The sequence below is a fragment of the Indicator indicator genome, chromosome 6 (assembly GCF_027791375.1).
Source record: "Indicator indicator isolate 239-I01 chromosome 6, UM_Iind_1.1, whole genome shotgun sequence".
In the NCBI taxonomy this organism is placed as follows: domain Eukaryota; kingdom Metazoa; phylum Chordata; class Aves; order Piciformes; family Indicatoridae; genus Indicator; species Indicator indicator.
The window spans coordinates 39,904,260-39,927,124 of record NC_072015.1 but is presented as its reverse complement, the minus strand read 5'-3'; the positions used below and the strand labels follow the sequence as shown (position 1 = coordinate 39,927,124).

Below are 22,865 nucleotides of genomic sequence, written 5' to 3'. Positions count from 1 at the left end.
CTACCCTGGAGAATGTAAAGGGCCTTTGCAGACATACTCAGAGGAAGATGAAGGAATCTCCAAGCAATTGTAAGCTAACTAAAAATCTCTATCACCAGAAAGAAAGTAAAATCTCCATCATCAGAAAGAAAGTAAAATCTCTATCATCAGAAAGAAAGTAAAATCCAGAGAGTTTAAACATCTTTGCTGCTGTTTCCACTTGATATCAGCTCTTTACCTATGCAGTGACCTGGATCAGACATCTAAAGCTTCAGGACAGACGTGAAGGCACTTGTTCAAACATGACCTAAAGGTTTTTTGCATTGAACAAACTACATGCAGCAGAAATGCCATCAGAAATCAATTTCCCATGCAGAAAAGGAAAAAAAAAAAAACAAAAACCAAAAAAAAGAAATGGAAAAAGAAAAAGGACAACCTAATACTCATGTATAAACCAAGAGGGTATGAGTAAGAGCAGGATTATAAAAGACAAACTCATAACAAGCAAACCATAACATCTTACTAGGTTTTTTAAAGAGGATTGGGTAATGGCATAACATCCACTGCAAACTTGCCCATTCATGCTGGAAATGAGACCTGAATTCCCACCACGTAACAGTCTCCATCATGCATTCATTTCCCACACTCTTCCCTGTGAAGAGCGAGCAGCCTTGTACACCCAGACAGAACAGGTATGTGACACTCTCATCCAGATTTCAGCCAAAACCAGGTAGAAAGTATCAGGAAACCAGGCTGCATCAGGAGAAGTGTGGCCAGCAGGGCCAGGGAGGTGATTCTCCCCCTCTGCTCTGCTCTGGTGAGACCCTACCTGGAGTACTGCATTCGGTTATGGAGTCTCTATTACAAGAGGGATATGGAGGTGCTGGAAGTTGTCCAGAGAAGGGCCACCAGGATGAGCAGAGGGCTGGAGTTCCTCTCCTATGAGGATAGACTGAGAGAGCTGGGACTGTTCAGTCTGGAGAAGAGAAGGCTCCAAGGTGACCTTCTTGTGGCCTTCCAGTATCTGAGGGGGGCTACAAGAAAGCTGGGGAGGGACTTTTTAGGATATCAGGTAGTGACAGGACTAGGGGGAATGGAACAAAGCTGGAAGTGGGGAGATTCAGACTGGACGTGAGGAAGAAATTCTTCCCCATGAGAGTGGTGAGAGCCTGGAATGGGTTGTGCAGGGAGGTGTTCAAGGCCAGGCTGGATGAGGCTCTGGCCAGCCTGATGTAGTGTGAGGTGTCCCTGGCCATGGCAGAGGGGTTGGAACTAGATGCTCCTTGAGGTCCCTTCCAACCCTGACTGATTCTATGATTTTGTAGACAGTAAAATTACCACATGTTTCGACCTTTACATTCAAAACCTGCCTCCTCTGTCCTTCCTTCTGCCCTCTCCTACAGTATCCTACTGGCTAACTACAGTCTTAATGATCCTTCTCTCAGGTCCCTGAACAATCATAGACAAAAGGGAAGAGCAACATACAGCAGGCACTTACTGCAAGTGGAGCAAATCACAATGCAGTTATTTTGCCTTGGGAAACTGTTCTGTAAACATTGAAGACCACTACTGACAGTTGAAGATCACAGAATCAACCAGGTTGGAAGAGAGCTCCAAGATCATCAAGTCCAACTGATCACCTAACCCTAAGCAATCAACTAGACCATGGCACTAAGTGCCTCATCCAGTCTCTTCTCAAACACCTCCAGGGATGCTGACCCCACCACCTCCCTGGGCAGCCCATTCCAATGGCCAATCTCTCTTTCTGGGAAGAACTTCTTTCTCAGATCAAGCCTAAACTCCCCCTGCACAGCTTGAGACTGTGTCCTCTTGTTCTGTTGCCAGCTGCCTAGGAGAAGACACCAACCCCTTCCTGGTTACAACCACCCTTCAGGTAGTTGTAGGCAAAATTGGTCTAGCAGACTTCTGCATCCAAAATGCCATAGCTGCCAGGTACAATTTTTAACATCTGTCCTTAAAGGATTACTCATAAGATTTTTTTTTCTCTGGCAAATTTCTAATAATTCTCACATGTTTAAATGCCCAGCAACATTTACTGGTTTTAGTGAAATCACAGAATCTTAGAATCAGTCAGGGTTGGAAGGGACCACAAGGATCATCTAGTTCCAACCCCCCTGCCATGGGCAGGGACACCTCACACTACATCAGGCTGGCCAGAGCCTCATCCAGCCTGGCCTTAAACACCTCCAGGGATGGGGCCTCAACCACCTCCCTGGGCAACCCATCCCAGGCTCTCACCACTCTCATGGGGAAGAACTTCTTCCTCACGTCCAGTCTGAATCTCCCCACTTCCAGCTTTGTTCCATTCCCCCTAGTCCTGTCACTACTGACACCCTCAAAAGTCCCTCCCCAGCTTTCTTGTAGCCCCTTTCAGATACTGGAAGGTCACAATAAGGTCACCTTGGAGCCTTCTCCTCTCCAAACTGAAGATGTTTTCCAACTTTTCATTCTCCCCACTTCCCTTCTAAAGGAAAAAATAAAATACTTAAAGGTGACAGCATTTAGCTGGAGTAATTTATGGAACTGTAGTCATCTGTTCAGTCATGAATATCACTAGTTCTGGCAAGTGTATGAAAAAAATACTGAACTCTTTGGTTTCTATAGGTCTTTGTTCTAGGGTAGTCATGAAGCTGAGAAGCACAGGTACTCAAAAGGACAAAACTAATTGTAAACAAAGCAGAACTTTTCCTTCACCCATAATCTTGGCAGCTGCAGTGCAGTACTACACACTTTAAAAGGGCTGCTATTAGTGTCAACTTTTAAGTGTATTGGCTTCTAACAGCAGAAAGAACACCACACTAAGCAATGGCATTTCTAAAGGCCCCACAAAATCCTGCCTTTGTTTTAACACTGGATACTAGGTAAATATCATTTCAGTCAAGCAAGATTAAGCAACTGTATTTTATTAGCTAAATCAAGACAGAATCATGGAATATCTGGTTGGAAGAGACCTCAAAGACCATCCAGGCTCAGTACTGAAGAGTCAACACTGAACTACGTCCCCAAGCCTACGTGCCCAGGTCTACGTCCCCTACGTCCCCAGGTCTGCATGCTGCTGAAACACCTCCAGGGATGGTAACTCCACTACTGCCCTGGGCAGACCATTCCAATGTTTGATAACCCTCTCTGTGAAGAAAGAGTTCCTAATATCCAGCCTGAACCTCCCCTGGCACAGCTTGTAACCATTTCCTCTAGTCCTGCCACTTGACACCAAGGAGAAGAGGCTGGCTCACTCCTTGCTCCAGCCTCCCTTCAGGTAGTTGTAGAGAGCAATGAGGTCTCCCCTCAGCCTCCTCTTCTCCAGTCTGAACAACCCCAGCTCCCTCAGATGCTCCTCATAGCTCAAGTGTTCCATGCCCTTCATGAACCTCACTGCCCTTCTCGGGACATGCTCCAGCACCTCAATGTCCTTCTTGTGCATGCAAGGGGCACAGAACTGAAAACAGTACTCAAGGTATTGCTTCACCAGTGCAGAGTAGAGGGTGATGATGACCTCCCTGTTTCTGCTGGCCACAGGGTTTCTGATACAAGCCAGGATGCCATTGGCTTTCTTGGCCACCTGGGCACTGCTGACTCATGTTCTATCAACCAGTACCCCCAGGTTCCTCTCCAAGTTGCAGCTTTCCAGCCACACATCCTCAAGTCTGTAGATTACTTTGAGGTTGTTGTGACCCAGGTGGAGGGCCTGGCACTTGGCCTTGTTGAACTTCATGCAAATAGCCTTGGTCCATCAGTCTAACCTGTCCAGATCTCCTTGTAAAGCTTCCCTACCCTCTAGCAGATTGACACAACCACTCAGCTTGATGCCACCTGCAAACTTGCTGAGGGTGCACTCAATCCCCTCATCCAGATCATTAATAAAGACATTAAAGAGGTGCCAGTACTGATCACCAGGGAATACCACGAGTGACTGGGTGTCAGCCAGATTTAGTTCCATTCACTACCACTGATGCTTCTCTAGGGAACATGACTGTTTCCTAACCTGAAAAGTTCCAATGTCCCCTCTGTACGTTATTTAGATAGAAATGGATATTTTACAGGTATGCTCTTCCTCCCCCACCCCATTCCCCCACTGACCAAGAGCTAAATAAAAGCCCTCAGGGCTGTCCTGCGGCTGGGAGCCCTCAAAAGGTCTGAATTTCCTGTATTCAGGATTATACCAAATGACTCTATGTAATGCCAACTGTCCCCAGTGTCAGACCTGACATCTAATCCTCACATTGAGATTCTCATAAGTGAGAGCTCCAAACACTGATGTTTGCTGACCTGGCTGAAAAGGGAAAGCTCCTGCTGCTGCTGGAGTTTGCAGACTTCTTAGAAGCCACTGCTTGGCATTCAGTTCTGCTTTAGCCCTTTTTATGGGTCACACTTTAAGGGTTTCACCTTCAAGCAAGAAAAATTTGGTTTGCTTGCACCCCACCAGGAGCAGCAGCACCCTTAGTGACTGATGAAACATGAAGAACAGACACTGCTGCAGCTGCTGCTTGGCATCACCCTGCTCACCAGATGCTGAGCCAGCAGCCAGAGCCCACCAACTTCCCTGCTCAAGCAGAACTGCTGACTGCACTTAAACCCCACATGGGGTTTGGAAGGGTCTGGCCTGACCCACACCTACTCTAGCTTCTGAAAATAGGCTTCTTTGTGTGAGCCTGCCTTGGCAATAATGTCCTTTCCTGCCACAGCATAGCACACTCTGAATTGTTACTGAATTCTGCTCTAACATAGCTAATTAGCTGAGCCTGCTACACATATAGTTGGTGGCACTGAAGATCCAGACTAAAAGTGAACTTAAATCACAGAACAAAGCAGCACCTTCTTCCTGCAGACTATCAGCATTTCTAAGCATCTATAGAAGTTCCTATTGTTCCTTAATGCCACTAATCTGTACCTATAAACTTGTTCATCCCTCAATTTAAGTCCTAAAGTATAATTGTCATCAAGAAGGGGAAAAAAAATAAATCCACACTTCAGGACAATACAAAACCATACAGTACCTTCTGTGGTTCATTTCACTAGTTCATAAGAAAATCAAAGATCTAAATCCTACCTGCATTAGAAAATTATATATACTCTTGCAGCAAGAACAAAAGCTGCAATCCACTTAATTTTGCTGTACCATGAAGTGCTGAGTGAAGCATAAATCTAGCAGCTGGGTATTCGAATGTGGTAGCAGGTTGGCAGTTATTAAAATTTCATTTTGATTTATGAACTAAGAGCATTCTATGTAGGAGTTATTAGAAAACTAAATGTGACCCTAATGTTAATGAAGTTTGCAGTTTTATCATTTCTAATTACCTAACTAAAAAAAAAATAAAAAAATCTGAGATGCCCCTTTCAGGTGAACGCCTGAGTGTCAAACTTGCATTTGAAATGCACAATCTTCATGCCTAGAACTGCAAACTAAACCCAACCTAAAAGGTTCAGAAATGATGGGGGGAAAAAACATTAAGTTAAGAAACCTCATAACATTCCAGTTTTCCATCTCTAGCTCTGCTGGTGCTGCAAACCAGCAATATGGTCACATCACTTTCACAACTGATGCAGAACTCCATTTTTCCGAAGGAGGAGAGCTCTGCAGAATGGCATTTGAATGGGTTTAATAGAAATGCATTGAACAAACTCATAGATATAGATATATATATATAAATAGATAGCTAGACATATATATATATATATGTATATAGACACACACATACATAAAACTAGATGCTGTTTTCCTTTTTTATAACTGAGGATTTAGGTTTGCTTTTCTCCTCCCAAACATTTACTTTAAATTGAATGACATTTGCTGATAGTAGAAGGCAGATTTTTAGAGTGGTAGATAATGATGACACTGGCTTTTGTTTGCAAAACTAACTGAATATTAAGGACACATACAGAATATAAAAACAGTTGCATGAAACACATCAGTATTACTCCTGTACTTAACATTCCCCTTCTCTTTGCTTTAAAAGGTTCATCCTTTATTCCACCCCAAACTTTGTACCTTCAGCCTCTGTGAATTTATCAATAGTCACTTCTTAGCCAAACAGCATCTTTAAAACACATATATAGCTGGAGACATCTGAAGACTAGAATTAGTATTTTGTTTAGGAATGCAGGTGCATTTTACATTGCTAGTCTTCACTACTATCACAGTATCATAGTCTCACAGTACATCAGAGGTTGGAAGGGACCTCCAGAGATCATCAGGTCCAACCCCCCTGCCAGAGCAGGATCACTTAGGGGAGTCTGCAAAGGAATGCAGCCAGGTGGGTTTGGGAAGGCTCCAGAGAAGGAGACTCCACAACCCCCCTGGGCAGCCTGTTCCAGGGCTCTGTCACCCTCACTGGAAAGAAGTTTCTCCTCCTGTTGAGCTGAAATCTTCTATGTTCTAGTTTGAACCCATTGTTCCTTGTCTTATCACTGTGAACCACCAAAAAGAGCCTGGCCCCCTCCACTTGACACCCACCCCTCACATATTGATAGACATTGATCAGATCCCTCTCAGTCTTCTCTTCTCCAGACTAAATAGCCCCAGGGCTCTCAGTCTCTCTTCCCAGGGGAGATGCTCAAGTCCCCTAAGCATCCTCATGGCTCTCCCTTGGATTCTCTCCAGCAGGTCTCTGTCTCTCTTGAACTGGGGAGCCCCAAACTGGACAGAGGATTGCAGGTGTGGTCTCAGCAGGGCAGAGTAGAGAGGTAGAAGAACTTCCCTAGTCCTGCTGGACACCTTTCTTGATGCACTCCAGGATCCCATTGGCTCTCTTGGCCTCCTACTAGTAGGAGGTAAAATTTTAACAAAGACAAGACAGATATATTATGTTCTGAACACACATTAGCCATGTAAGGTCAAACTCCTTGGTTTCCTGAGACTCAACTACATCTGCAAATGTGCATAAAAGCCTACAGGCTCTTTTGTCCCCTTTTTACATCATGAGATTTATTGATTTTTTTCCATATGATAGCTAACAGCAGCTACAAACAGACACCATAATGGTAAGGCTTGTATGACTCTGTGTTATTCTTATCTGAGGCAAAGTTTGCCAGCAGAAGCTGCATTTTTTTATTAGTAAAATACATTTGGGAAAAGTAAACAACCTCCCACCCCTGATTAAGCTGTCAAATACACAAGACCTTCCTCAGGTCAGCTACCAGTTGGTCTAACGAAAGATGTAGCAGGATCCTGTTATGCTTAGATCCTTGGAGCAAATGCCTTCAGTTCCTGCTATAAAATGTATGTTATAAAATGCTGGTGCTGAGCATTACTATATCCTGCCTCTGCTGGTGCCAAGCTTCATGATGGCCTTCCTAGGTCATGTTTCTCAGGGTATACCTTCTGATCAGTGTATCACACAGAAGAGTCTCAGCTGTATCATCAAAATGAGCTGGTTTTGTGAGATTTTTTTTTCAAACCACCAATGATTTCTGGACCTGCAGCAGCAGCCATGTGTGGGACAGGTAGTTCCACAGCTTTTTTTGCAAGTGCATTTGCATGCAGTCCAGCAGGGTAAGTGGGTGGCCTTGTAATGTGGTATTGACAAACTAGCAGAAGGCTTTGATGAAAGTTTGTCAAGCCATTGAGGCTCATCAGGTTGGCTCTACAGGAACTTTGTTTGATCTGCCTAAAGCTCTGTTTAACTAGGTGTAGCTGGAACAGCAATAATTTGATATATAAAAAACAGTACCACAAGCAGTTATTCTTTGTAGAACGAAATATTTATGACTCTAATACAGTGAGGTAGTATAAAGCAACACATGGCAACAGAATCCTTGAGAAGCAGAGAACACAGGAGGTGGTGTACAGGAGCACAGGCACAGGGTGATAATTCCACAGGCTGGAACTGGGGATCCCAAGGCTATAAACAACTCACTAATGGCCAGTCAAAGAAGTGCAGTCTTGGAGTTGGGCAAAACTGGTTTGAAAGTCAATGAAGAGAGTGATGGGATAGTATCTAGCATATGTATCTGTAAAAGCCAATATGTAGAGTAAATTTGGGTGCAGATTGTGAAGATGCAGATCAATGAAGAAAGAGTTTGCCAACCTACAACGCTTAGGCTTTTCTCTCCTGGAGAGTAAGGAGTCTACTAGCACCAAAGGGCATGAAATACATGCTGAAAATTACTTTTAGCATTTCAGTACATGGACAGACATGTCCACTGTACCAAACAGCTCTGGAATAGAGGTTGGGCACACCCATTCATCACTCCCACTAGAAGAAGGGTGTAGCAGACAGTCAAATTAATTAGCTGCTGAATCTAATTTACCCAGTTTCTTTTAAATTCTTTTATGGATTGCCTGACAAATTCTAGCCCCAAAGCACTTTGCTTAAAAGAAAAAAAAAATAATTAGCAACTGGAAGAGAGGGAGTGAAAGTTAGGACTCCACATCAGGTGTGGAAACCATTTTCAGAAATAGAGCAGAAATGAAGCAGCTTTGTAACCGTTTCACTGGTGTTGTTTAAGTGTAGTATTTCACAGGATGGAAAACTAGGGAATAAAAAAGACATAGTAGAACAGAAATCAATGAAGTTGTGCCAAAGAGCTGTTAATATTTCATTTTTCCCACCCAGAAACTAGACATGCTGACCACTCACTAAAATCTATTACTGCTGGGCTGAGTAGTGAGTTACTTACCATAACCAAGGGAGCTTTAAAGGCCACACTCTCAGGGAAAAATATTTGTCACTTCAGGGCTGTTCAATCATGTCTGCTGCCCTTCCCTGCTGCCTTTGTGCTAGGTGATGCTCCACAGCATTTCAGCTGAGAGGTAGTCTAATATTTACAGCATGTCTCTCGTCTTTCATTGGAGAAGCCATCTGCTGAGGTGACTCCAGGCTCTGCTCCAAACTCAAAGACCTGCAGTTTGCTTTTATGAGCTCTGTGCACACATTTCACTAGGATCTAGGTCAGAAAATGGTGCTTGAAGAAGAAACTAGAAGACAGGAGCCAAAAGAACTTCGAAATTGGTCACAGCCTACAGCTTGTAACGTGAGGGCCTGGTCATGGAGGTGCTTTCTGATGGTCACTCTGGGCCTGTTTCAAGAGCACGTACAATTTTCAGATGGCTCAAGATGGCCATTACAATAAATTTTGAAGGAACAGCCTTCTTTGCATCCACATGCTAACCACCATTCATGGGATTGCTGGCCAGCTCTTGAACTAAAATCTCTGCAATTGACAGGAAAGGCTTTTCGTTAGAGAGCCCTTTTGGCTTCTGCTGAGATTCTGCAAGAAACAGAAGCATTTAGCAGCTCTTGGTGCTCACTACAAGGCTTTTTTATCAGCTAAACTTTGACTGATGGCAGTCTCACCCCAGCAGATGCAGGCTGCATTTACTGTGCAGCTGCATTTATTGTGAAGCACTGAATTGCTATAGTACTGAGTTCTGCTAATTAGCTCTGAAGTAAATAATTCATCTGATTGTGGACAAGATTCTAGAGGTGTCATGACAAGTCAAAGAAAACCATTAATTATAGAAGATCTAGATGAGTTCATAGGATCATAGGATGTAAGGGGTTGGAAGGGACCTTCAAAGACCATCAAGTCCAACCCCCTGCCAGAGCAGGACCAGAGAATCCAGCACAGGTCACACAGGAACACATCCAGATGGGGCTTGAAAGTCTCCAGAGAAGGAGACTCCACAACCTCTCTGGGCAGCCTGTGCCAGTGCGCTGTGACCCTCACAGGGAAGAAGTTCCTCCTCATGTTGAGGTGGAACCTCCCATGCTGAAGTTTAGATCCATCGCCACTTGTCTTATCCCATGGTGAAACTGAGCAGAGCCTGTCCCCTCCCTCTTGACCCCCAGCCCTCAGATATTTACAAACATTTATTAAATCCCCTCTCAGTCTTCTCTTCTCCAGACTAAAAAGCCCCAGGGCTCTCAGTCTCTCCTCATAGGGCACATGGCTCCAGTCCCTTCATCATCCTGGTAGCTCTCTGTTGGACTCTCACCAGCAGATCCCTGTCCCTCTTGAACTGGGGAGCCCAGAACTGGATGCAATATTCCAGGTGGGGCCTCACCAGGGCAGAGTAGAGGGGGAGGAGAACCTCCCTGGATCTGCTAGACACACTCCTCCTTGGAGTTCTCCCTCTATGGATTTTCAGGGAACAGCAGGAGGATCAGAGGTCAGGCTTTGCCTGGCAAAAGTCGCAGGTATTACTTTCACAGTATGTTGGGATACCAGATCAAAGTATTTTAAGCTTTCATTTAAAGAAAGGAAAAAGACCATAAATCTAATTTTGCTGTCACAAGGATACCACTGAGATCATCTGCTTGGATCATTTGTACAACGTCAGCCAGACCAGTTTACCAACTGGGGCACAGTGGTCAACACGGAGAGAGTCTTCTCACTTTTTCACTTCAGCAATTTATCTGTGCCAAACTGATCTGTTAATAACTTTGACAGTGGAGGACAGTCTCTTAAAGCATGTTTTGGACACTGCAGCTACACAAATGTTCTTAGCTGGTATTCAGATAGAGCAGTAGAGTTGCATTTGAACCACAGTGCTTCTCTCCCAAGACCTGGGTATTTACTAGAGGAATCTCTGAGGGATGTGATCTTCCTTTGGCAAACTGCCACTCTTTAATTAGCTTTGCCTATTAAACACTGTACCTTTTACCAGTTTGAACTTGAACTAGAACTTTTACCAGTTTCTAGAACTTGAGAAAGGTCCACAGGGAAAAGATGGCTTCTTTTCCATTGCATCCCAGTTTGTCCACTTTAAGATTTCAGTCTACTTTATGGTTACGGATTAACTCCAATTAACTAGAATGTCCAAAATGTCATTTTTGATGCAAAACACTTGACACTGATGTTAAACTTTGACGTCTATATCCTGGATTCTCTCATCCAGAGCAAAGAAAGATTATGCTATACAGCCTATTTGTGCTTGTATTTTTAATACACTTTGCCATCTCCCCTTCAATTTTAATTTCCCCTTTTTTTTTTTTTTTGAGTATCAACAACAAAAGGCTGTTTGCAACATCAAGGTAAAGTAACTCAATGAAATTCTTAGTTGAACTGATGGAAAACTCTCAAAACACCACATCTCTTTTAACAGATCTGTACAGTCCCTGGGGGCTCAGCTGCTCCTCATTTGAAGCCAGTGGCAATGTTCTCATTGGTTTCACTTGGTTCAGCTCAGCAGTGATGCAGTTGCAAAACAGAGGTCCAGGTCTCTGTGACTCTATCCAGAGTCAGCTCAAGGCAGCTCACATGGATAGAAGAAGCCACTGATGTGCTGGACTCTGATCTCTGACATAAACAGTGGGACATGGCTGTTTTGCCACCCCTGCAGAAACTTACTCATAAAACACCCACTAACAGCAGATGCCAGCGGGGGTTAAGGCATAACACGGTCTCTTTGTGTAGAAACCCAAGGTTTTTTTATCACTTTAAAGTGTTATTTTTTTACAGCTCTGGGATGCCTAGATGACTAACTCTTCACAACTCAGCTAACACTCTATCATAACATTGTTGCAGCAGCTTCTGAAATTTTAAAAGGCAAAGTTGGAGGAAATGCTAAATCTAACCCCCAAACCTGAGTCCCATAAGGAGATGGTGAGAGGTGATTAAAAAGCAAGCCAATTGCAGATGGATGTTGATTTGAATTGGAGGTGATAATGTGAAGTGACAAGGGGGCTCTTTGGCATATATATGTAAAAATATATACATATATGCTATACCTTGTTCATGCTGATGTGCAGGGCTGGCCATGGTCCAACTACCTTCACACTCTCCGTTTCTATTTTCTTCAGATGAGAAGTTTCATCATAAAGAAGGGGAAGTCCTGAGCTCAGTTCTATAAAGATGCCCAAAAGAAAGAAAGAAGAAGAAGAAGAAAAAAAAAAACAACAAAACACAACAGTCTGAAGGGAGGCTACAGAAGAATTGCAGAGCACGACACTCAACTACATTTGAAGAAACAGAGGTCAGCAAAACATCTTCCCCATAAGATCATCTGAAATGTTGCATAATTATTCCTGTCAGGTCATTTTGCCTTTTTCTATTTAGCAAACAATTCCTCCCCCTCCTCCTTCTCACCCATCCTTTCATTTCAGTAGGGCTTTAGACAGCTTTGTGTTAGATAATTCTCTCCTTACCTCCCCCTCTCCACCCTCTCTGTATTCTAAAACTCAGTTGACACCAGAGAGATTATTTATGCAGCCAAGGTGCCACTCTCAAAACATGTGATGTGTAAAGAGATCACAGTGTGGCTTTTAACTTCTCTCAGACATCTTTATTTATATGCCAGCCTCTTGAAGACTGTTGTCAGGAATTTGCTGTGCTTTGTCAACAGAGATTTTTGAGCAAGCCACTGACACAGAAAGACAAGAAGAAATATTTTTTGAGACATCTCGGGAAGGTCTCTGCCAACATCCTGGGCATAGTGTGGGGAATATTTGTATATTTGCAAGAACTCTTGAGAAAAATGAGCTTCATCCTGTGATGATTCAACTAATCTCTGTGTTCTCCTGTATTTCTTTTTGCCATGGACTCCAGGTAATAACAGTTGGGAACAATCTGGTAATCTCTAGAGTCTGGTTCGAAGCCCACTGAAATCAATAAAAACCTTGCACTGAATACAGTTTGGTTTGGATCAGGTCCTTAAGCTGTCCTAAGAATATTAAGTGTTGCTCACTCAAGATCTACAGCTGTTTAAATACACACTAAGGGCTTTGCTGACTAGAGACAAACTGCTAAAACCAGCTTATAGGGATATAAGCAAAAAGCTGTTACACTGGGGAATAAATTACCACAGTCATAAGATAAGACATGATGATGGCTGGATTATTTTTTGAAGAGAGAATGTAGAGGGGGGGAAAGTGCCTTCTTTAAACTATTCAAAGTTTGCTGTGATTTAAACCTGACTTTTAAACTGGTTCTGTGGTCGTTGTTGTCGCTGGGGGTTTGTTTTGTTTTGCTTTGTTTTTGTTTAAAGGGAGGGCTCTGGAAAGCAAGACAGTTGGTTTATCCTTTTAGCTGAACCTTGAAAACAGATTTTGGAGGAAAAAAAAAAAAGGCAAAATCTGAAGTCCTACAGAAGACTTACATTTCCTGAGTTGGCATTAAGTCTTGGCAAAACCATGCTTTCATTTCAAGAATGGATCTGGCAGTACTGTAGTTTTTCAAAGCACTGTTTTCAGCCTGCAACTCAGTCTGTGTTCCACCATTCTCTGAGGCTCAGGGTTACACAAGGACTTGTGCAGTGAGCAGTTCAGGATGGAAGCACATTTGCACTTTTGTTTTGTTTTGTTTTATTTTGTTTTATTTTGTTTTATTTTGAAGTGATAGCCTGCAAGCTCAGCCCAGAGTTCAAGCAGCAAGCTGGGCCCTCTTTTTATCATTCCTTATTTTCTGTCATAAAAATTCTGTGAGCTGCACTGCATTCTTGCTGGCATCTGCTCTCAGTGATCGCCCCAGCTGCTGCCAGGAGATCTGCCCATGTGCACCTGGGAATTCATGAGCAACACTGCCATGCCGGTTAGGCTAAGCAAGCAGCTCACCCTCTGTGTGTGGCACTATAGGGCTAACTGCTGTTGAATGCAGTGGTCCCTGGAACCAGGATTCTGCAGATTCACCAGGAGAAGATCTGCTGCAGAGACAGATGTGATGTGTGCACGTTAGCTTGGAGGTGAAGGGCAGCACTGAAAACAGAATAATCAGGCTGAATGCAGGAAAACATCTTCTGCTGAGCTGCCTTCATATACACACATCAGATTTGTTTCAGCAGATTTCACTTCTTCCAGTAACTGAAGCAGACAAATTACTTGGAATGTGAAAAATCAGGCAAGTCTGGCCCAGGTTTGTTTTCTGTAACAAAACCCCAGGCTGTGTGTTTGCTCTGAGCCATGTAGCAGTGTTTAAAGGGAACCTTGGCTGGGTGTATTGTTGTTTGGCTCTCTCCTGACCATGTTCTGTGAATTGTGCTGGAATCTTGGCATTTATCAGGTGTAAGTGGAGGAAAAGCAGATGCTTCCTCCCTCACTTGACCTGATGTCAAGTACCTATTGATGGGTCACTCCATGTTCAAACCACCTCAGAGCTCAGACATGAGTCCAGTCGATAGGACCTGCAAAAAGTCACAAAATGCCCATGGTCCCTCAAAAAACTACATGGCAGCCACACTGAAGCACTAATGTGCACAGCTTCAGCTCTATCAGCCTCAGGAGAAAGTTTCCACTGCTGCCTGCATAAAAACTTTTGGCTTTCTTAGTATTTCCACTTCAGATAATTTGGTCACGAGTACTCTCTTCCTCGAGAGTGCCCCCAGGTTAGTGACTGCTTCCTAGAAACACTTGCCCTGCAGTGGCATTTCCACACAGCCTGGAGGCAGACATCAGTCCCCTGTGTCTCCACATTCCTGATGCAGACTCCTGATAAGGTCTCCTCTCTGAGTTTTTCTTGTCCCACACACTCTGCCATGTGTGCCAGCCCAGATAACTGATGGACAGCCAGCAAGTTCCATGCTGTGTTTCAGCACATACACTACAAGCCTCTATGGCTCTCTATGCAATGGTTTTCTCAGCTGCTCAGCCTGAGAGACATCTGAACAAATACATTAAAAACCAAACCAAGCTCACTGAGTACCAGCCTTGACAAGGCACCCAGACTTGTCACCCCAAACTGCAAATGACTCACTTTGATTCTGCTTTAGGGGAAGTAGTTCTGTCCATACCACCACTGCTCTAACGCTGTAGGCATGCCAGGTCTAACTGTGGACTAGCCTTTCAAGTGAAATCAGCTTTGCACCTCTGGCCAGGTGTACAGATACAGGTCTCCTCAGGGAATCAGCAATGAGTGGCTGAGGGGCAGCTTGCTTGCACTGTTACAAACCAGTGCATGGCCTACACAGCTGCCTGAACAGCTCAGCTGGACACAACTGGCATGCATACACCACAGCCTCCCCATGGAGGTGCCATGTCCCTTTCTGCTCCCTTATAGAAACTGGGAATTGGCATTTGGCAGTATTGGCATTAGGTCATGACAGGAATGAGCACCAATGGCCTTTTCTTTCCTGGAATGATATAATTGTTTTGGTTGGAAAAGACCTCTAAGATCATTGAGTCAAGCAATCAACCTAACACCACAGTGGCCATTAAACCATGCTCATGAAGTGCCATGTCCACACATTTCTTGAACACCTCCAGGGATGGTGATTCCACCACCTCCCTGGGCAACCCATTCCAATGCCTGAGCACTCTTTCAGTAAAGAAATTTTTCCTAGTATCCAATCTAAACCTCCACTGGCACAATTTCAGGCCATTTCTTCTTGTCCTATCACCTGATGCTAGAGAGATTGACCCCCACCTCACTCTAACCTCCTTTCAGGTAGCTGTAGAGAGCAATGAGGTCTCCCCTCATCCCCCTCTTCTCCAGACTAAACAATCCCAGTTTCCTCAGCTGCTCCTCCTCAGACTTGTTATCTAGACCCTTCATCAGCTTTGCTGCCCATCTCTGGACATGATTCAGCAACTCAATATCCTTCTTGGAGTGAAAGTCCCAAAACTGAACACAGTATTCAAGCTGTGGCTTCAAGAGTGCCCAGTACAGGGTCACCATCAATTCCCTGCTCCTGCTGGTTACATTATTCCTTCAAATTCCTTATATTTTGTTACTAGAATGGAATGGGTTAGCCATGTTTTTTTTTAAATGAAATGTGATTTTTTGTTCTTTTTTTTTTAATTCAAATGTGTATAACAATCTGGAGGTTATAGAAATGATGTTTAAAAGGATAGCTTCCAATTCATGTGATCCGTGTTTGACTGTAAAGTGAAGGCCAGCTTCCTAAGGCCTGATTCTTGGAATGACAAGGGGTGAGGCTGTCCATCTGGCTGATTTAGCCATGTCATGCTGTCTCTCCTTCCTTCTCTGCAGCCTTTTCCAACTGCACAATTGCATTCAAAGGTAATTCGAAATACAAGTGCCTGATGTTGCTTGCCCATCATAGAGTCATCAATGCTATGTGATTCTGTAGAGGAAGGGAAGATGTCCAGGAACCAGACTCATCTGAAATGTGGTTTGATGAAAAAGTTTGGTAACTCCCAGGCTAGGAGGCAGATACATGCAGCAAGCACAAACCAAACTTGAGCAGACACAACCAAGAGAAAGGCAAATCTCTCTCCAGGAGTAGTTGTGACATGCATGTTTCAGATGTTGACATCCCATTCAGAGCATCACAGATGTTGGACAGGCTGGGGAAGCTGTGTCCTCTGAGCAGTCTGAGATCTGGGGGAGAGAGGTTGCCCTCCCCATGCTTGGAGGGACATAGCTTTCTGGGGTTCACACCAGTGGTACTCCAGGTACCACTCCATGGCATAGAGAACTGCTCTCAATGTTTGCCCTTATGCTTTCCTATGCCTTTTCTAAGGTTATTTCAGCCACAAGAAGGGGTAGGAAGGTAGTGCAAGAGGAAACAGCTGGAATAAACACCCTGCACTGTGTTTTTGTTGTGGTTTCCTTAATCACCTTCTGCTCTAGAGGTAGGTAAGGCCCATGGCAGTGCCATGGGGAGCTGGGGACTGGCCCTGCTGCAGTCACTGGGGCAGAAGCCAAGGCCCCTAGGGGCTGACCTGGAATCCTGGGCACTGGACAGGACGAGAGGCAGTGGGAGCCCGCAGTGCCTTCAAGGCATCAGCAGCATAGCTGGTTCTGACTGCATCATTTCCTGGCATGCTCCAGCTCTAATTCAGAATTAATAACATGGGCTGACACACCCCCTAGTGTGTCACCACCTCCTCCTGCACCGGGCTGACAGCCTGGGTGAGACTTTCCAGCTCAGCCTTGCCAGCTTCCCTCCATCATCAGTGCTCAGCCGCTCCTGATGGTGGTTCTGTGACCAAGCAGATGAGTCCCAGCAGGTGCATGGGCAGGGCAGATCACCAGCAGTTACACAATGGCAACAGACCATGCAGACCACGTCTGAGGTGTGGATACCCTTCAGCAGCACAAGACTGCACAGCAGCCTACCCCAGGCCTCTTTGGCAGCACCCTGTTGGGGGATGGCCATGCTGGTGATGCACTGTGTCAGCCCCATGCACTTTCCAGCATGAAGGTAGGCCAGTGTGGAGTGGACAATCAAGGAAAGACAGCACACCTCCTGGAGATGGCTCCTAAGGGAGGAGCTTCATTGAGAGCCTCAGCAATTCATTTTGGTGCTTGGGATTCTTTCCTTAAACATGTTCCTTAAACAACACCCTGCATTTTATTTCTTGAGCTTCCCTCCTAAAGAATGTTATCTTCCTCCCCTTGGGAAAGAAAATAGTTCAGAGTTTCTGAAACAAAGTCTGATTAAAGTGCCCATGGAAATTGATGTCTGTGTGTTACTGTTGAGGTGGGACAGCCTACAGTCAAAGTCATCCAGCAACATCCATTACAGGATCCTGGTTTCAGGAATTTGAAAGTAACCAGATGGGGGTGATTTGCCATTGCAGATGCAATAACTGATTGAAAGAAGACCCTATTATCCCCCTGAGGCAAGGAAAATAAGACATCATCCCCTGTTTTGCTCATCTCCTGAAATTCTTACACAGCTTCAGCATCTCACACACTGCAGCACGCAGAAATTACAAATTTGGAGATGAAGAAGTAGGAACTGATTAGTGGCAGGGATGTTTCTCTTCCAGTTCCTATGCAAACCTACAAGCATTGGGCCAAGCTACATACCCTTAAAAATGCCTACACACGTTCAGCAGCAGAGAATTACACCCAAACTCCCCAAGGCTGCATCAGGAACAGATATGCTCTCCTCTTGGCTTTCTACAAGCCAAACATTTCTCCACTGAGCAAGCAAGCATACTCCAATTATGGTAGGTAAGGCTGAGCAAGAATTGTACCCATTATCTAAACCAAGAGCAACATGCTGTTTTGTCAGGTGCTCTAAAATTTTTACTGTGTCCAGGTATGAAAGCAAAGCTTAGATCCAAACAACGAGGGCTGAAGGCCAGCTGGGCAGATCAGCAAAAGACAACAGCAGATGAGGGTAACTTTGTGAAACTACACAAGAGTAACAATGAAAAACAGCCTGTGCCAAGTGGCTAGAGACTTGGTAACTGTGACTAGCTGAGTTTTTGTTCAGCTGTGGAACACCAGTCTAACACCAAATTCCCCAACCCAGTAGCAAAGCCAGAAAACTGCAAATCTTGTCCCGTTTGCACAGCAAATAACAACAGGAAACATATTCTTCAACAGGAAAAAACTGAAAGATGTCCTGTTTCCCTTTTTCCTTTACCTCCTTGCCAGAGACAAATCTGAAAGCAGCACAGTTACTGAAATGACATTCCCTGGAGTGGACTTACTGTTTGGGTTTGGAATCCCAGAAACAATGTCTTTGCTGTCGGGAGCAAGGGGGCCATAATTCATGTGGTGGTGGTGGTGGCGGTGGTGGTGGTGCCTTGCAGGCATTTTTGCACTGTATGGTACTCCACCATTCTCCTCAATGTTGAACTGGTGCAGATCACTGTTGTTCAAGGGATAGCTGCAAAACAAAGTCAGTTCAAATTACAATGGTAAGCAGTAAGAGAAATTCTTTACTCTGAAGGTGGTGGAATGCTCCAACCCCCAGGGAGGGGCTGGAGGCCCCATCCCAGGAGACATTCAAGGTCAGGCTTCATGGGGGATGTCCTTGATTACTGCAGGGAGGGTTGGACTAGATGACCTTTAAAGGTCCCTTCCAACCCAGTGCATCCTATTGTTCCGTGACTCTAAGCTGTACTTTTGAAGAGCCAGAATGCTACCTTTGTTAGTAAAAAAAAAAATGCATAGCTTTCCTGTAAATATTTTTTTTAACAAGATACCTCCCAAACCTTTACAGTTTTCTGTTAACAGAAGACTCATAAGCTGAGGAAAAAAAAAAAAAAAGGATGCCTCTGTCTACCATGGCTTTAATAGCAGAATTCTTTTTATTTTCCACACTGCACAATCTCTGTTATTCTTAAGCCAAGACAAACACTGACTGACTCATGGAATACGATTCCTACAAACATGCAAACTGCAACATCACCTGGGATAGGATAAGTGGGCAGGCAGCAAACAACTCCTTTAAAGTGAAATTACCAGGAAGGCACACCAAGGAAGAGGCCTAGAATAATATTACATTCCTAAGAAAAGCTGGGACTCTGAATTTAGAGTGCAAAACAGCTGTACGAAAAATTTGTTACTTGTGGAAAAAACAAAGATGGGAATTAAAGGTTTTACAGGCAAAACCCACACAAAATAGCATCTGGTCAAAAAGGAATCATGCCTGTGCTGCTAAACTAATTAGGGTTGTTTTTTTTTTTTTGGTGTATCTGTGGTAGTTTCAGGCTATGCCTTTAAAATTTTTCACAGGTCTTGAACAGAAAGTGGTGAAATGTAAATAAATCACCATTGGGTGTTAAAAGGAAAAGAATAATAATTCTGAACAATCCCATTGGAAAGATAATGGAACTTAAGCTAGTAATGGAAACAGTCTTCCTCCCTTTTCACTTCTTCAGCCCTGACTGATGCTTCTCTTGGCTTTACTGACCTTGACTGCATTGCTTTTGTTGTGACTGGTATTAACAACAACTTCTCTGTCTCTTGTCCCTTTGTGTATGGGGGGTAGGGAGAGGAGCAGAGTGAGGAGAGAAGCTGTTGCAGCTCCCCTGGTCTTTGGCTGGTTCTGTGCTGTTTATCAATTATAAATACCTGTAAATATTTGTAAATCCTGTATATTTTGTACATATTCATTGCATTCCATTCTAGATTGTAGTTTTGCTTGTAAATACAGCTTTCATTTGCTTCCAACTGAGCTGATCTGGTAAATTTCATGTTGGGGAGGGGGAATTTTGCAACCCACCACAAAGTCCCATTAGGAGATTAACTGTGGTCAGTCATATGGAGAAAGGGAGACGTGCTGAAATTGTAATACTTCTCTCTCTGAGAGGTGCCAAATGACACTGTTGATTTTCTCTAATATTTGTAACTGATGCTGGTTTGGGTTACTGTTTGAAAGGATGATGAATTTGCATCCTCTCCATGCCAGCAACCAAAAAAGAGACCGAGCAAACTCTACAGAGATACCACCAACGATGTGAACGCTCTTTCCTCAGAGGAGTGCTTCAAACTTTCATAAAGTTTCAACTTAGTCCCTAGTTTTGCATTAGACAGTAGTTGCAGTAAATCATTCAATTTCAAGAAAAGATGAATCCTCTGCCCCTTTGAAAAGTGCTGAAGAAATTTTGTCTTTCGCTGCATGGGTTTCCTGCATGGTTTTGTTATTGACAGTGGGCTGAAAACCTGACACTATGGAACAGGACAAATGGAATAATAATTAAAGGAACAATAACAAAATTATACTGTCTCAGGGTGAGAGCTGAAATCCCCCTCCCAGACCAACAACAACCAGGCTAGCTCAGTCTGGAAGCAAATAAAAGCTGTATTTACAGGCAAAACTACAATCTGTGATGAAATGCAATGAATATGTACAAATAGACACTATTCACAACATTCACAAATATCTTGGGGTTGTTTAGCCTGGAGAAGAGAAGGCTCAGGGGTGACCTCATTGCTCTCTACAACTACCTGAAGGGAGGTTGTAGCCAGGTGGGGGTTGGTCTCTTCTCCCAGGCAACCAGCACCAGAACAAGAGGACACAGTCTCAAGCTGCGCCAGGGGAGGTTTAGGCTGGAGGTGAGGAGAAAGTTCTTCCCAGAAAGAGAGATTGCCCATTGGAATGTGCTGCTCAGGGAGATGGTGGAGTCACTATCCCTGGAGGTGTTCAAAAAAGGACTGAACATGGCACTTGAAGCCCTGGTTTAGTTAGTCATGAGGTGTTGGGTGATAGGTTGGACTTAATGATCTCTGAGGTCTTTTCCCACCTTGTTGATTCTATGATTCTATATACAATCAATAGAAAAACACAACCAAGCCCCCTTGAGCCCCCCAAAGGGGGAGGAGGGGGGGAGGGGGGAATGCTTCTTTTCCTCCGGCCTCCCAGGGCAGGCAAAAGGGAAGAAAGCCAAGAAGCAGAGAGAGGTGAGTTAGACTTGGCTTGTCAAGGTCAGTGTGTTATCTTCAGCCAGGAGAGAGAAGCAGCAGGCAGACTGAGAGAAGACGGACTGCGAGACTGCCCGTCTGCCCCACTGTCCTGTATCTCATTCTGAGTAGTGAATCTTAAACATTTCTCTCTCTCCAATGGTAGTGTTTAGAATAATCATTATTTCGATTTCTTACACCCAATAGTGATTTATTTACATTCTTTCACTTTTCTGCTCAAACTTTGTGAGAAGAAAAATTAAAGACAGTCTTAAACCCATCACATATACCTAGCTACTCGCTACGTATGTTCTCTGCAGATTGCTTACTGATGTGTAGCAAAAATTAAGCAGTCATCTGTAAAGAAACACAGCTTCATAGTTTCCAATGATATGCTGAAGCATGCAACTTGGGACTTTATTAATCATTAGGGTCTTCTGAGCAACAGCTTCTGACAGAATGGAGTTTCTGACCGAGTAGTAACTGAGCTAACAGTTTGTTTGGTTACTTTTTGAACCCGGGAGGTGGAGAGGGTAACACCGGGTGCTGAGAGCCCTGGGGTTTTTCAGTCTGGAGAGGAGAAGACTGAGAGGGGATTTAATAAATGTTTATAAATAGCTGAGGGCTGGGGGTCAAGAGGGAGGGGACAGGCTCTGCTCCGTTACACCCTGGGATGGGACAAGGGGCAATGGATAGAAACTCCAGCACAGGAGGTTCCACCTCAACATGAGGAGGATCTTCTTCACTATGAGGGTCACAGAGCACCGGACCAGGCTGCCCAGAGAGGTTGTGGAGTCTCCTTCTCTGGAGACTTTCAAGCCCCATCTGGATGTGTTCCTGTGTGACCTGTGCTGGATTCTCTAGTCCTGCTCTGGCAGGGGGTTGGACTTGATGATCTTTGAAGGTCCCTTCCAACCCCTTACATCCTATGATCCTATTAATCTTGGCAGGTTCATGGTATGTAGCAATGACTGCCAATCAAGGCATTTCTGATGTTAAGGAAACAATACAAACAGGTATCTGATGCACATGGGACAGCTTTGGTGAGCTGGCCAGGTCTGGTCAGTGTTTTGAAACTGCACTATACCTTCAGTGTTAAAGTCAAATCAAGCACATGCCTTCTCAGGGAACATGGTACTGGCTAATGGCTTTGTGCACTCTAACAGCTCTCCTGCACTTGCCCTTCAAGTGCTTGGGACTGAAGTTAACATTTTATGACTGAGAAGTGGTTTTGTTCACACATTTAAAACCCCCATTGGAAATAAGATCCTTTTTTTCAGTCTATGATCAATTTTTTTTTTTTTTTTAAGACACAAACCCCCATGTGCTTGGAGTTGCTTTCATTTTACCTTCTAGCAGGCTGGTTTAGAAGCATTTTGGCTGTTCTTTTCAAGATGAATGAGATCACATTAAATCCTTACACTGACTCCTCACATTGCTATGGACATGAGGTAGCTTCCATGTTAAAATGGGAATGAAGTGAGCAGTGGAATGAGACAAAACCTCTCCAGCATGAGGTCAAACATGCACCAAATTCTCTAGATGTAGTTCTTGACTACAGTGAGGAGTGCTTGCACCATGTAAAAGCAGGGGGACCATTACTTCAATGAAGTAAAGAGCTAGCCCAACAAAGCTAATGTTTAGGTAGCACTGAAATCCTGGAGCCAATAAGTCTCAAAGGTCCAGTCAGTATGTCAACACCCAGGCACTCTGATGTGGAATCATACTGAAACCTCTGGCCCATTTCAAAGGCTCCAGTCACCTGCACTCTTCCAGGATTGACAGCAACTAACAGGTACTGAGGCAAACTCATCTCAGGGGTTAGAGATGAGTGGAAGTCATGCACTTCTAATGGTGTGGGGTTGGACTGAGGCAGACTTTTGCAC

General features: G+C 44.2%; 1 protein-coding gene across 1 annotated transcript in view; it reads right to left on the bottom strand.

Annotated features, from left to right (window-relative positions):
- Positions 1-22,865, bottom strand: part of EPB41L4B (erythrocyte membrane protein band 4.1 like 4B) — a 213,965-nt gene that overhangs the window by 68,890 nt on the left and 122,210 nt on the right. Inside the window, exons 16-17 of the mRNA XM_054381648.1 lie at positions 18,282-18,460; positions 11,670-11,785 (exon numbers count right to left, since the gene is read on the bottom strand). Of these exons, the coding sequence (XP_054237623.1) occupies positions 11,670-11,785; positions 18,282-18,460 (295 nt within the window). The remainder of the gene's footprint in view (positions 1-11,669; positions 11,786-18,281; positions 18,461-22,865) is intronic.